Source organism: Cibotium barometz, chromosome 32 (genome assembly GCF_041138505.1).
Source record: "Cibotium barometz isolate CiBa-2024 chromosome 32, ASM4113850v1, whole genome shotgun sequence".
NCBI lineage: Eukaryota > Viridiplantae > Streptophyta > Polypodiopsida > Cyatheales > Cibotiaceae > Cibotium > Cibotium barometz.
In genome coordinates this window covers 32278467-32293219 of record NC_141077.1, presented here as the reverse complement: position 1 = coordinate 32293219, position 14753 = coordinate 32278467, and the positions used below count along the sequence as shown (strand labels likewise).

The window sequence follows — 14753 nt, the reverse complement described above, 5'->3', positions numbered from 1 at the left end:
CAAAGTACCTTTTTATACTTGGGGAGAGCCCCGCTTTTTGCCAGAAAAGCTATATTGCTTTGCTTTTGTTTTTTTGCTTTAGTATTTTAAAATATTACACATCTTTTGCCAAAGTTCTTGATTTATTGCCTTTCTAGTTTTAGGGCCTTGCTTTTTGGCCGTGGAGTTGCTTTTTGAAAAAGCGGCTGTTAACTTTTTAATCCGGCTCAATCTTGCCTTTCCAATGGTGCCCTTGGCTCGTGGTCAACCCAGTTTGACTTTTTGCTTTTTTTCTTGCTTTTTGACTAAGACTGGTGCTTTTTCTTGAGCCAAAATTCATGATTCTTGTTCCCGTGCTTTCATCAATCTATGAAATAGAGCTAGGAGGGCAATATAGTTACATTCCCTCCCTCTTATATCGCAGTTCTCCTCAACTGCGGAATACAAGGGTTCCAAGCACATCCATATGTTCCAAATGGATCAAGTACAATGCCTTATCTTTAACCAATGTCTTTGTTCTTGATGGTACTTCTTCAGAGCCTGTCACATGTGTTTGATATAATAAATGCATACTTACCTTCTACAAAAACTAGACACAAGCTAATCAAAAAACAAGTATGCATCATTCCCATCTATTGGGTATTCCAGATACTAGCCAAGTAGTCTAGAGCCCAATGGACTATCACATGCCGTAAATCCAAGCATTGTCCACGCATTAAAAACAGCACACAAAGTCAAAGAAATTCAAACATACATCAGTATGCAGTGCACAAGTAATGATCCTCCTATTCATGGATTGTCCTGTCTGTCTAGTTTCATCAAAAACCGTGTTGAGCTATTTGGCTCCTGAGGGAAACCGCTCAGACTATCGCTCAAGGCCATCTAGTCACTAGGACCGCCCAAGAGTTCATCAATAGTCATCTAGGCCATCTTGTCGCATTGACCGCTCGTCTATGAAATCCAATACAGTCATCTGGGCCATCTGGTCGCAATGACCGCCAGACTGTGAAATCCAATACAGTCATCTGGACTCCACAAACTTCATGCCAAAAGGGGAGCTCAAAGTACCTTTTTATACTTGGGGAGAGCCCCGCTTTTTGCTAGAAAAGCTATATTGCTTTGCTTTTGTTTTTTTGCTTTAGTATTTTAAAATATTACACATCTTTTGTCAAAGTTCTTGATTTATTGCCTTTCTAGTTTCAGGGCCTTGCTTTTTGGCCGTGGAGTTGCTTTTTGAAAAAGCGGCTGTTAACTTTTTGATCCGGCTCAATCTCCCCTTTCCAATGGTGCCCTTGGCTCGTGGTCAACCCAGTTTGACTTTTTGCTTTTTTTCTTGCTTTTTGACTAAGACTCGTGCTTTTTCCTGAGCCAAAATTCATGATTCTTGTTCCCATGATTTCATCAACCTATGAAATAGAGCTAGGAGGGCAATATAGTTACATTCCCTCCCTCTTATATCGCAGTTCTCCTCAACTACGGAACACAAGGGTTCCAAGCACATCCATATGTTCCAAATGGATCAAGTACATCCATTTGTTCCCAATATTTCCTAGTACTAGCCCTATCGGGTGATCTGGTCTTTCCCCCATATCTGTGGTGTCATCTGCTCATCTGGCAACATCTCTATGCCTTATCTTCTTCAGAGCCTGTCACATGTGTTTGATATAATGAATGCATACTTACCTTCTACAAAAACTAGACACAAGCTAATCAACAAACAAGTATGCATCATTCCCATCTATTGGGTATTCCAGATACTAGCCAAGTAGTCTAGAGCCCAATGGACTATCACATGCCGTAAATCCAAGCATTGTCCACACATTAAAAACAGCACACAAAGTCAAAGAAATTCAAACATACATCAGTATGCAGTGCACAAGTAATGATCCTCCTATTCATGGATTGTCCTATCTGGTTTCATCAAAAACCGTGTTGAGCTATTTGGCTCCTGAGGGAAACCGCTCAGACTATCGCTCAAGGCCATCTAGTCACTAGGACCGCCCGAGAGTTCATCAATAGTCATCTGGCCCATCTTGTCGCATTGACCGCCCGACTATGAAATCCAATATAGTCATCTGGGCCATCTGGTCGCAATGACTGCCCGCCGACTATGAAATCCAATACAGTCATTTGGGCTCCACAAACTTCATGCCAAAAGAGGAGCTCGAAGTACCTTTTTGTACTTGGGGAGAGCCCCGCTTTTTGCCAGAAAATCTATATTCCTTTGCTTTTGTATTTTGATAATAATAAAATATTACACATCTTTTGCCAAGTTCTTGATTTATTGCCTTTCTTTTTTTTTTCCGAGAAAAGATCCTTTCATTAGTTATATAAAAAACGCCCACTGGGCTACAAAACCCCTCTCGTGCTCATAAGAAGGCAAAGCAGAGAGCCAATCAAGGCAGCTAGGGAGACTCTCCCTAGGTGCAAAAAAGTACACATAGCAGTACAAATAGCTGAGAGGCTATATCATACAATAGGAGGGGGGAAAATCTAAACAGGTGGCCTGTAGTGCCAGCGGGGGGTACCCGCATGTAGAGTATAGAAGGGGCCGCTGCGCCAAGTGGTGTGGAAGGCCTGGCGCCGCAAGATCGCTCGATCCGAGTCGCCCCGGATGCGGTCATACTATCCTCGCACGGTGTGAATCAACTCCTGCCAGATCCCCCGAACAGTCTCTGCTGGTGGCTCCAGTCTCCCCTCAAAGGCCCTGAAACAACGGGCTCTCCAGGTGAACCATATGGTGAGGCTGCTGAGGAGCTCCCATCGTAGATCCCTCTCCTGTGTCCAGCCGGCGAACGAGAAATCTGGTGAAGGAACAAGGCGAGGCTGGCCCCTAATGAATCTGATGGCCTGGCTGTCCTGCTCCGTCTCGTATCCCAGAGCAGGCCCTGACGAAGTCGACCAAGTAGCGGCTCCCCACGTATACATGCCAGCGGCTCCCCACATATACATGCCCTCTGGAGAGAGGGGGGCCAAAATGCGCAACATCCTCAGCCAAATCTGCTGCGCCTATGGACAGTCCCATAGGAAATGTCCCTTTGTCTCCAATGGGTGGCCGCATCGGACGCAGGCCGACGGAAGTCCACTGTAGACAAGCCAGGTGCCAACTGCAAAGCCCCTGTGGGCAACCAGCCACTGGAAAGTCGAGATCCTGCCTGCCTGTCGGCTAGCCCAGAGCCTGGTCCAAAAATCCTCCAGGAACTCCTGTGAGAGTCCCTGTAGCCGCCAATGCTCCGATGCAGCTGGAGAGACCATCCTCCTCGCAGTCAAAATATGCCTTCCCAACCGAACAGTGTACTGGAAAAAGGTGATCTCTGTGGCCTCGAGGGACGCATAAGGATCATGCCACTCGTACTCGCCAGGGTCCCACTGGAGCCGGGCCAAGGGGCGCGCAGCATATGCCCATATGCGCCAATCAGAGTCCACATCTGCAGGGTCGGGATCAACATGCCACTTCCGAGAAGCGACAGCCACTACTCGTATCCTCTGAAAGATGCACTCTGCAACCAAAGGCAACTCCGCCTCCACTCTCTGAAGTTCATCCTGTATCTCATAGTAGAGGCATCTACCATCCTCAGTGCAAGCTCTGACAGCAATCAGAATCTCCAACTGTGTAAAGGCTCCCATCCACCATGGGGCCGCTGGCTCGAAAGGCGTGAACCACTCCTCGGTGTGGAGCGAAGCAAGGCTACGTCTCAAGCGACGCTCCCGCTCTTGTGTCTCTCCCAGCCGTGTCAAGGCTGTAGCGTGCAAAAAAGAGCTGAGCTCAATGAGTCCCTGGGCACACTCGCCTGCTGCATCCAGGTCAGAGCTCTGGCTATCATGCCATATCCTCTCAATGTCCTCCAAAAGACTGGGATCTGTAAGTATCCTCTCTGGGATCCTCAACTGCAAGCTGGTCTCCCGTGTCCTCTCCTCAAGTGTCAAAATAACTGGCGCATGGTCTGAAAAAGAGGTGCCAGCGAGAATGCCAACGGAGCCACCACGCTCCCCGAACCTGTCGCCCACATAGAAGCGATCAATCCATGATAGATTAGTCCCTCCTTGCCGGCGATCCGACCGAGAAAAACTAAGACTGTCCTGAGAGCGGGAGAAAGCCTCATGCTGCCATGCATCAGTGATCCGCAGTGTCATACAAAATCGCTCCCAAGCTGCAAGCTCCGTGCCATGCACTGTAATATGACTGCCTCCCACCCTATCGGCCGGGTCCTCAAGCATGTTGAAGTCTCCCCCGACACACCAATGTGCGGCCTCGGGCAATGCATCTATAACAAGGGTCCAGAACTCTGCTCTAGCACTAGCATGGTTGGGCACATAGACATTGAGCACGCCAAAGTGCTCATCGTGCATCCTCAGAATAACATACTGTGCTCTACCAGGCACAATGACCCCGCGATCCACAATGACCTGCCGCCATACATCCGCAATGACCATACATACTCCTCCCTGCCCACCCAAGGGGCCAAAACCTGCAGACCAAAATGTGTCCCATCTACCATGCATCACCGAACCATATCTCCAAATCCTGCTCTCACTCAAATGGTGCTCCTGCATCATCAGAATATCAATACTGCCCCCAACCAAGCATCTCTGAAGCTCCTGCCTGAAGCAACCACAATAACGTACATAGTGTGGGCCGCCAAGGCCCTGTACATTCCATGAGATGATCCTCATGGATGACTTGCTGAGGTGGAGGCTGTCTCAGCCATACGGCCGGCCTTCGCAAGCGGCTTGGATGGAGAGTAGTCCCCATCCGAGCGGCTACGAATCTACCCACCCGGTGTGCTGCAAGAGTCTCGGACCAGGCGCCAGTGGCTGTGTCCCATGGCGACTGCCTCTCGCTCAGAGAGAGAAACCTCATGTATGCATACATAGCCACAATCTCGTGCTAGGTCTGCCACTATCTTCTAGGGACAGGAGTCACACCAAAAGGGGTGATCCACCGGAGTCTAGAAACCAACCACACAAGTGACAAAAAAAAAGTCTTTCTTTTTCTCTGGTTTTTCTGGCTGAATCTTCACACTTGAAGAAGGCTCGGATAACAATGTGACATGCAGAAGCTTCGTGGAAGAATCGGTAACTTCAATGCTCAGAATTCAACAATCATTCACGACGAATATAACGCACAATAGTGAAGAAGATGTGCAGAAAGTAGAGAGAGAAAAGGACACAGTATTGGGTCCCAAATACCCTCTGTAGGGCCCCCACCACGAATGGTGTATTTGCTTTATTAGAATGATGTAAATCTGAAAATAAAGACTGAAACTTGACCTACATTGTTCCCCTTGGTTGGAGCTTTTTTCCCTTGGCTGTCCTGGCCCTTGGAATGCACCACCACTTCGTGAAATGAGATGCTGAAACTAAATTCAACTCTGGGTATTTATATCCCTTCAGGTTGCTGGTTGGCTGCCCCAAACAGGGGTCAGCCTGCTGATTGTTCTCACGACCAGGTTTATTGCAATTAAATGCTCTTTATTGCCATCGATTTCACACTCTAAAGTGGCTGCCCAGTCTTGCGCATGGACCAGGCTGCTGGGCTGCCTTGCGCAAGCAATGTGGGCTGCCTCCACATCTGCCTGACTGGCTGGGCAGGGCCCAGAGGCCTGTCGGCTGCCTGGCCAGGCCCCCTAGGGCTTGCCGACAGCCTGCCCAGCCCACACTAGGGCTCGTGGGCACAGCTTGGGGCCCTCCTGGTCCCTTGGGGTGGCACTAAGCCTACCCCATGCCCATGCAAGAGCCTTAGGCTCTGTGCTAGGGTAGCCCTATGGGCTGCATGCTTCTATAGGCATCCGGCATCCGGTTGCAAACCACATACACACATCATATGACATCATTCGAGAGGGAGACTCACAATACAAACTGTCACTCCTTCATGTGCAAGACTATGCACACCTGACCTTGGACGCGTAGAGTGGAACCATAGCTGACTCGTCCTAGATTGGGCTCACATGGGACCAGTTTCCACTCCAGGTCCTGCACCTTCTTGTTTAGACATGTCTGCGTGGCATCCAAGTGCGGGATGCAAGTACGTGACACCTGCAGAAAATGAACATATATAAGCATAAGCCAATCATTTGCATCAGCACAGAACCTTTTGAAGAAGTGTAGAGGTTAGTAGAAGCATGTAGAAGGCCAAAGCCCACCCTACTGGGTAGACTAGGGGCCTAGAAGATGTACTGACATTTATGTCACCTTTTTGTACTATAATACAAATAAAACCCTAACACCAACTCTCTCTCTCTCTCTCTCTCTCTCTCTCTCTCTCTCTCTCTCTCTCCTGTCTTAATCATCTCATTAACCAGAATCTTGTTCTTAATCAAGCTTAGGGCTATGGATTTAGCAGTAAAGCTTCCATGCATGCAACACACGCCGCCGCTGAAAAGGCCCTCACCTAGCAGCTTTGCCATCATATCATGGCTCTCTATTAAGCAGTTCAATGGATCGTACGGAGACAAGGGGAATTTGATTATTTAATTAAAACAAAGCATTGTGATGGTTCCCACGGATGTTGAAGCAATGTGATTTCTGCCAACTGCTCTGAATGTTGAAGTGAAGAAATTCAACCAAGCACGGGTAAATGGCGAGAGTAACTATGACTCTCTTAAGGTAGCCAAAATCTCTTATCTATGTTTTCCTTCCTTCAAGGAGTCACGAGTTGCCCAGAGAGGTGCTTCTTTCAATGTTTTTGAAACTTCAAAGATATCTCTCAGCTATATGGTGGCTTGGTCATAGAAGAGAATATATTCTCTGCATTCGCGGCTATGTTAGACTCAACCATGAGTATGTTTGATGTGATAGAAAGTTTGCTACTCAGTCATGACATTCTCTGTTGTTGGGACAACCACCACATGAGCTACATTCTATGCTTCCTTCATGGGGCTCTTCTTATGGTCTTCATCAAACACATCTCTCTTAGAAACCATGCATGGACCTCAAGTCACATTGGCATGGAAATGACGATGCAAAAGGATCTTCATTGGCATCAAGGGGGGACTCTTCTTCCTCGACTTCTAGTCCTTTTTTATTTGAGTAAAGGGTTCTCTACCCGGGGTGTCGCCGAAATCTGAATATTTTGTAGCCATCGGTTCTCTGCCCGGGATGTCTCAAAATCTGAATCTTTTGGGTTTCTTTTGTAATGCTCCATCATTCCCTTTTACCGTTCCTTGAGCGAGGGGGGGTTGTCTTGATAGACTGATGTAGGTTGTCTTTTGTCTCCTAACGTAGGACATTACCTCTAAGTCTTTCACAAAGACCATGCTTGTTAAGCCTCTGGGCCATGCTTGTTGAGCCTATGAGCCTTTTTGAGCCATGCACACTTGCCTTGGAGCCATGCTTACTAGCCTCTGAGTTTGAAGCAGGGAACATGTCTTGTTTCTTTGCTAGTGTTGGAGTATAGGGGCTATTGAAGGCTATCCAAGTATTACCTCCATCACTCTGAAGGGGGGTTTGTTGGGTATTTCAGACTATAGTAGTGTGTCCATTGGTGTATTGAGAAAATGAGAGATGACCTTTGGCATCTCTACATCCAGGGTATGGGTCCACCTGCACACTCCCATCCAGAATGAGTCTATACCTAAAGCAATTACACACACCAACTGAAGAGAAATATATAAAGACACCAAAATATGGGAATTCAATTATCACACACATTGATGATTTCTTTTTCTTTTTTCCTCTTTTTTTGGTGAGGGTTTTTCACCACGAGTTATTTAGCCCGTCAATTTTTATTCAATGCATTGCTCCCAGCTGAAGCAGTGACCCCCTAACCACTTGGCTATGCAGCGGGGGACCCACACTGATGATTTCTATGAGGCAGTCCGTTTTTCATCACATGGTATGCATCTATAGACATGCCAAGAGCTGGACTTCTTCCAAAATAGTATCTTGACTAGTAATCAAATCAATACACAATGCCCTGGATGGTAAAGAATTTCCACTATCTGCAAGAAGCAACACTTTCAACAATGTGGGAAGCAAAAGAGATTGTGACCAATACCCGCCATAGCCTGCGTTCATGTCAATAACATTTCGAATACTTCTTGTTCGTGATGTACCAAAGCCTTTCAAGTAGAAAGACGTCAAGTATTTCCAGTAGTTAAGATCAGCCAGATAACTTTCCTGCTTGGCTTTCCGAATACTTGCTGTTGGTACATACTTCAACCGTAGAGGTGGAGATATCAATCGGGCAGGCCATGTGTCTACAACTGCTTCGACTTTTTTTGTTGAACCTACTAGACAATGAGTCAATGAAGCATTCCTGCAAGAAGCACAGTGAAGAAGAATACTTTTGTAAAGGTATGCATAGTTGAAACAGATATTTTGAGGGGTTAACTCCTCAATCATGCATGTTCTTTTTACCAGGCAGGAGTTAGATCATCATCACATGCATGTGGAATGGTTGTGGAATGCAAGTAGCAAGTTTTGTTGGCAGGTTTCTGCCAGATCATTAAATTTCCTTCACTTGCAGCCAATTCCCAGCATATGCTGGTAGTGAGCCTCATGATGCCTGGCAAAACACAGAGCATTCAAAATAAAAACCTTTCAAGACCCATAGTTCTTTAAACTTATAGATCCACACTACTCATAAATCTCATGGAACTACTAACCTGTCCAGTACTGAGTTTGAGCTCTGGAGTTAACCATAACGATAAAACCCCCTGCCCTCACAAGACGATCGGCCTCAAAGAGGAGTAAACCTCCTGCAAGAAGGAGATGTCAAATGCCTTCTATATGAGCTCAACAAAAGAAGGTGAAGACGTTTTCAAGGCAAGGGCCATACCATTGTCAAGCCATGGAATAGAACAATCAGTACAATGCAAAAGATCAAATGCTTGGTCAGGATAAGGCAACCTATGTGCATGTAGTGTCTGCACAAGTCCAGAAAATCCTCGCTCTAATATCAGCTGAACTCCATTTTCTGCTGATTCTCTGTCTGTAATTGTCAATGTAAGCACCCCCCTTTTCTCCAAGGCAGCACTTAGACTTCCGGTTCTACCTCCAATATCTAGCACAAGCCTCGTATGTGTTCCAAACTTCAAGGCAGGAGCCAGCTGCTGGCAAAGACAAGAAGGGGTTTCTTGGGGTCCTGCCCCAAACATGCACACATACGCGCGCGCGCATGCGTGCATCAAGCAGGTCATCTAGTAAGAAAATTTGAATTTACACATGGAAATGAGAATTTTGTGGAGTTACTGAATATTATTGCTACATGCAGTGCAGAAGCTTGAGTGGTAAGGCAGGCAGCGAGCCTTTTCAATGCTTTACTTTTATTTTAAATTCACTTGGAGAGAAAGAAAGAAAGATATATTAAGCGTCTACTAAAGACTGTAGCATACGCCAAGCTAGGACCATGTGAAACAACGAGGCCTTCTTTAAACCTGAGTTTAGTGAGTCTTTAGCAATCCTTTAAAACAATATACATGAATCTGAAAGATGTAATAGAGATGACACCAGATGGGGTCCCAAATTACCCACTGCAGAGCGCCCCCCAGGGAGTATTTGCTTTATTTCTTCTTCTGTAGAACTGACTACAAGCTGAAACTGTGTCCACAAGACTGAGTGGACAAGCTGACTTACTAACCGCCAAACCAAAGGACAAAGTGACCAAACTCTGCGCAGAATTGTGCATAAGCTGTAGGCGACTGTGAAGCTATCTTCGAAGAGGTTACACCGGCCCGAGACCAGGGGTTGGTGTGCTGAGATCTCTTGAAGAGGCTGAGCTTCTTTTGCCTTGGGCTGAAAGCACAAGAGTGGCTGTAAGTATGCGAAGGCTAGAGCCTATGCACACATGCTTGACTGAATTTTCTTGATAACTCTGATTTTATCTCATGATTTTGGAGATTAATGATGGCTTGCCTTTTTATATGGGTCCAGGGGGGCTGGTCGGCTGCCAGAACAGCTGTCCGTCTGCTGTTAATTGCCACGACCTGATTAACTACCATTTAATGCCTTGTTTTGCTATGTGGCTGGTCGGATTGATGGCCAACTACTGCCACATCTGGCTGACTGCTGTCTAGGCCATCCTACTCCTGGCTGACTGCATGCCCAGGCCCCATAGGCTGCCGACGACTAGTGCCTAAAGGGTGGCTAGGGGTATTATTTACCCCTTGCAAGGCTGCCCACTTATTGGGGCTGCCTTGGGGCTGGCCCCTACTATATGAGGTGTATTAATTTGCCTATGATGCATACTACTACTAAGGTTGACATCTGCATGCACCTATTGTCAAAAGTGCGCAGCGGAAAGCGTGAGACATAGGCACACAGAGAAAGAAAACGAATCTGCAGAATGAAGAAGAAGCAATGATACAATCAGCCCTGTGCAAGGGGTGGTCCCCGTAAGCGAGGGCATAATGAGCTACTCCCTTGAGGGAGGACCCGGGCCTAGAAGCCCTGTCAAGGTGTCTACAAGTGAGTAAGAGCTTGGCCTTATATAGCCCCTACTGGAGCTGGCCGACTTGCTCTAGAAAAAGACCCACGACTGGACAAAATAAACATGTGAAAAATGGGTGGCCAACCCTACAACCAAGGGCCCTGAACAGAGGGGAATATATGGTGCTACCCGGAATAAATCTGGGCACCCCTGATACACAACTTGGGCACACTACCAGGAGATGAATAATGCTAACACCTATATGATGAACACTTGCTGAATTCTCCACAATGGGTTAAGAGGACTGACTTGGCGCTGACCTCTATAGCTGGGAGACTGACCTAAAAAACTCATGCCTAACATGTCCCGGACTAGGGCTCACGAAGGAGTCATGGCATACGACAAAATATCCTAAAAGGTACTACTTCTATACATGATTCTTGCACTGTTGATGAGCCAGTTTGTCACCGTGTACCACAGTGCATGGATGCACGTGACATTACCTCCTACTTAGCTTGGCGGCAGGTTTATAGCTTCGAGATAGTCCACCAATAATTGTGGATACTCAAGGAAGAATTCTTCATCTAGCCAAACGGCTTCATGGGTCCTTCGATCTTTGAACTTTGTATAGAATTGGCGAAGACGTCGTCCGGAACCGCGCTTCCAACGACGTACAAGGATCTGCTCAGGCTCTATCACCTCTGCTTCATCAACCATTTCTCGTTGTTGCTCTTATGGAACATTCTGCAAGAAACGTGAAAGACGTGCATCGTCCAACTGTCTAGCAATCTGAGTTGCATGGCAACATCACTTATCTTCTTGATGATGGGAAAAGGACCAAAACTTCTGAATGACAACTTTGGACAGCGCTTGCCCACTTGCTTCATGATCCTTAAATATCCCCTTCACCTTCTTTGAAGTTGATGTCTCTCCGTGACTTGTTTGCCTGTCTGGTGTAAGCCTCCTGAGCTTTGGTAAGATGCTCTTTGACTGACTCAATGATGGCTGAAAAAGTTCATGTTGTCTTGTAGGCTTCCAAGGAAAGAGAGATCATCCGCGTGAGAAGGGATGAAAATCTTTGACCAAAGGCTGTCTCGTACGGAGGATGAGTGTGTGTCATTGAGAATCGCCTGTACCACCAGGAGATGAAGCTCCCACTTTGACTGCTGATCATGGCAATACGCTTTCAGCACATCGAAAGCCAATTGATTGTAAATCTCGGTTTGGCCATCCGTCTAGGAATGGAATGCACTGGACAATTGCAATTTGGTACCAAAGTTATCGAACAGAGCTCACCAGAAGTGAGATGTAAACTTCGGATCTCATTTTGAAGTAATGGTCTGTGCAAACCACAAACTCGATACCAATGTCGGAGAAAAAGCTGGGCTATATCTTCTGTTGTGGCCATTTGTTTGCATGGTATAAGCATACCAGATCCAGTAGATGCGGGAAGTGGTCCAACAAAAACCATCAAAAGGTCATGAAACGGCCCACAAGAATGGGCAATGGCTGGAGCAACCTTGGCTGTTTGGTGTGAGGTACTTTCACTTTTTGACATATGGAACATGCAAAACATAGTTGTATACATCCCTACGCATCTTTGGCCAATAAAACGATCTTTCTAACTTCTCCAAAGTAGTGTTGATCCCACGATGACCACCAACAAGTGAATCATGGACATCATGGAGGAGTGCTAGTCCCTTCTTCCTGAGAACACGTAATCGACCCTTGTAAAAGAGCCAACCGTCCTAACTAGTATAATGACCCGGTTCTAAATAAAGGGCCATATTGTAATAAGGAGTTCCAAATTCTGGACAATGAAAGCCTTAGGACTTAATGCTTACGTGTGATGTGAGTTTAAAAAGAAAAAGAATTTGAAAGAGGTCTCTGGATACTTTTTTGTAACTGCCTCAGGATGTATCTAAAAAGTGGACAGCAGTTGAACAGTGGCCTCCAAAGTGTGTGTGTGTGTGTGTGTGTGTGTGTGTGTGTGTGTGTGTGTGTGTGAGAGAGAGAGAGAGAGAGAGAGAAAAGATAGAGAGACGCGACGTTTGCGATCTACACCGTTTTGCGATCTATACGAGAGAGAGAGAGAGAGAGAGAGAGAGAGAGAGAGAGAGAGAGAGAGAGAGAGACACCGTTCTGTATTCTGCGCCTGAGAGAGATATGCGTTGTTTTGTGATCCTTTTTTTTTAAATAACCTTTGTGTTGGACCAAGGTTACTCTATTGATATATTAGTGCCCGCTCGACACTAATATATCAATAGAGATTCGGCCCGAATATGTCTGAATATGAACGATTGGATGTACTTACCACATTATTTAATTTATTAACAAGGATATCAACAAGTACATGTACTTACCATTAAAAATGTTTAAAGTGTACCAATATATTAAACTACTTATTGTTGGTCTTATCATGTACTATGTTTTATAACATTGTGAGGAGTTGTCTTCAAAGACGTGGAGGTGCCTATACTGATCTTGGGTATATATACATGTACTCTAGTTACATCTAGTGACATACAAGTTGTGCATGTGTCTTCATACTGTCTAAATCTTTTCCCTATATCTCCAACACAGTGGACTCCTGTACTGTCTAAATACTACCTTTGCGACTCAGAGCGTCTCCTACAGGGTTGTGCTTACCCAATACATACTCAATCATTCTGCCAAACTATTGGAACAACCGACTCCACCGATGTTGTCTATCGCTCCATTAGGCACTTGACATTGTTTGTTACCACTTCAAGGCCTAGCGGTCTGTCTTCACAATAAATTTCCTTCCATAGAGAAAAGGTTCTCACTATTTCAAGGCTGTGATAACCCCTAGCAACTCTGTGTTATATACAGAATATTTTTTTTTTGCATCATTTAACTTTTTGTTGTAATACGCCACGGGTCTTCCTTCTTGTTGCGAAATTGCTCCTACGGAGCGATTATTGGCATCGGTGATCACCTCGAAGGGATCATCCCATGGTGCCACCTTTTGCAGAGCAAAGAACACCTCTAAAGCCTTACCTGTGAGACTGAAACTTTCTATCTTCTAGTCTTCACTCCCCGGAGCAAATCTGTCAATGGTGCTGCAAGGTTAGAAAACCAATCCATATGTGAGCTATACGCTTGGCACAAGTCCACAAAGAATCGTATCTCTTGGGCTATCTCTGAAACGTCCCTATCAAGGATTGCCTTTATCTTCTCAAGGTCAAGACGAATTCCGTCAGATCCAATCATGTAGCCCAAGTACTACACTTCTTGAACTCCAAATATGCTCTTCTTTGCATTAATGAAGAGTTTGTTGTCTCCCAACAGCGTCCACCATGATCGCCAAGTGTTGGTGGCCAACCAGCCCGTTTGGCCGCCACCCAAACTGACCCAGTTCTGACACACCAGGCACTCACGAACCTAAGTTTCAATATCCCTACGTAAAGCTGGCCAAAAGAAATATCTTTCCAAAGCCTGTGTAGTAGCCAGAATTGATAGAATGCATAGCGGAAGAAGGGAAAGTGGAAACACAGGAGAGAGAGAGAGAGAGAGAGAGAGAGAGAGAGAGAGAGAGAGAGAGAGAGAGATTTTATTAACGTCTTCCAAAAGACCGAACTCGGCCTATGAGACAAATCGGAGTACCTGTATGGGGTATCCTCTGTCATCCCAACAAAATGAAAAAGTACTCAACAAAAAAAAGCTGAATCTGGGTGTGCAGGGGATGGAGCTCTACTACTAGGAGAATGCAAAGCTATATGCATGGAGTATACAATCATGATATGCAACCTAGCTAGCTCCATCCTGTACCATACTGGGGGGTATAAAATGGTATACATCAGTGAAGGGGGTGTCCACAGCTCCCTGAAGAACATGCCTGGGTGTGCTCTGAAGCGAGCCAGTCGCTCCGCACCCTCTCTGTGAAACTGAGCTCTGATCTCTGTCATCTCTCTCTGGTATAGGCGTGGTGTCCGAAAGCCAGGTGTCCTCTATCTCCTGCGGGCTCCAAGTGTCTCTGCTCTCTGGAGAGTAATTCCCTGCCGTGTAGGGGCTGGGAGGGGGATGGATCTCTGAAAAAATGTAGTAATCTGTGTCTGTCGCCCCCCCTCTGGAGCTGTCTGAGCCTGTAATAATGTCTCTCTGTGGCGCTGTATGTCTAGAATGTATCTCCCCAGTATGCACTGGTCTGCTGCCTCAAAGATCTGGCGTAGGGAATGTGGCTCTCTGAATAAAATGGAATCTCTCTCTCTGATGGCTGTATATGCTCTGCATCTGCATACATAATGCTCCTCACTCTCCACCTCCTCTCTGCACAATCTGCATACCCTCTCCTCTCGGGGGATCCGTGCTGCTCTGCCAGTCTCAATCTCCAATCGGTGTGATGAAACTCTGAGCTGACCAATAGCCACTCGGAAGCCGTGTG

General features: G+C 46.2%; 1 protein-coding gene across 2 annotated transcripts in view; it reads right to left on the bottom strand.

Moving 5' to 3' along the window:
- LOC147620097 (putative methyltransferase PMT12) overlaps positions 1 to 14753 on the bottom strand; it is a 61366-nt gene that overhangs the window by 10365 nt on the left and 36248 nt on the right. Inside the window, exons 3-6 of one of the 2 annotated variants that reach the window (XM_086772276.1) lie at positions 8759 to 9032; positions 8586 to 8678; positions 8338 to 8485; positions 7976 to 8236 (exon numbers count right to left, since the gene is read on the bottom strand). In XM_086772276.1, coding sequence (XP_086628402.1) covers positions 7976 to 8236; positions 8338 to 8485; positions 8586 to 8678; positions 8759 to 9032 — 776 coding nt within the window. The remainder of the gene's footprint in view (positions 1 to 7975; positions 8237 to 8337; positions 8486 to 8585; positions 8679 to 8758; positions 9033 to 14753) is intronic. The other variant, XM_086772277.1, reaches the window with a different exon arrangement.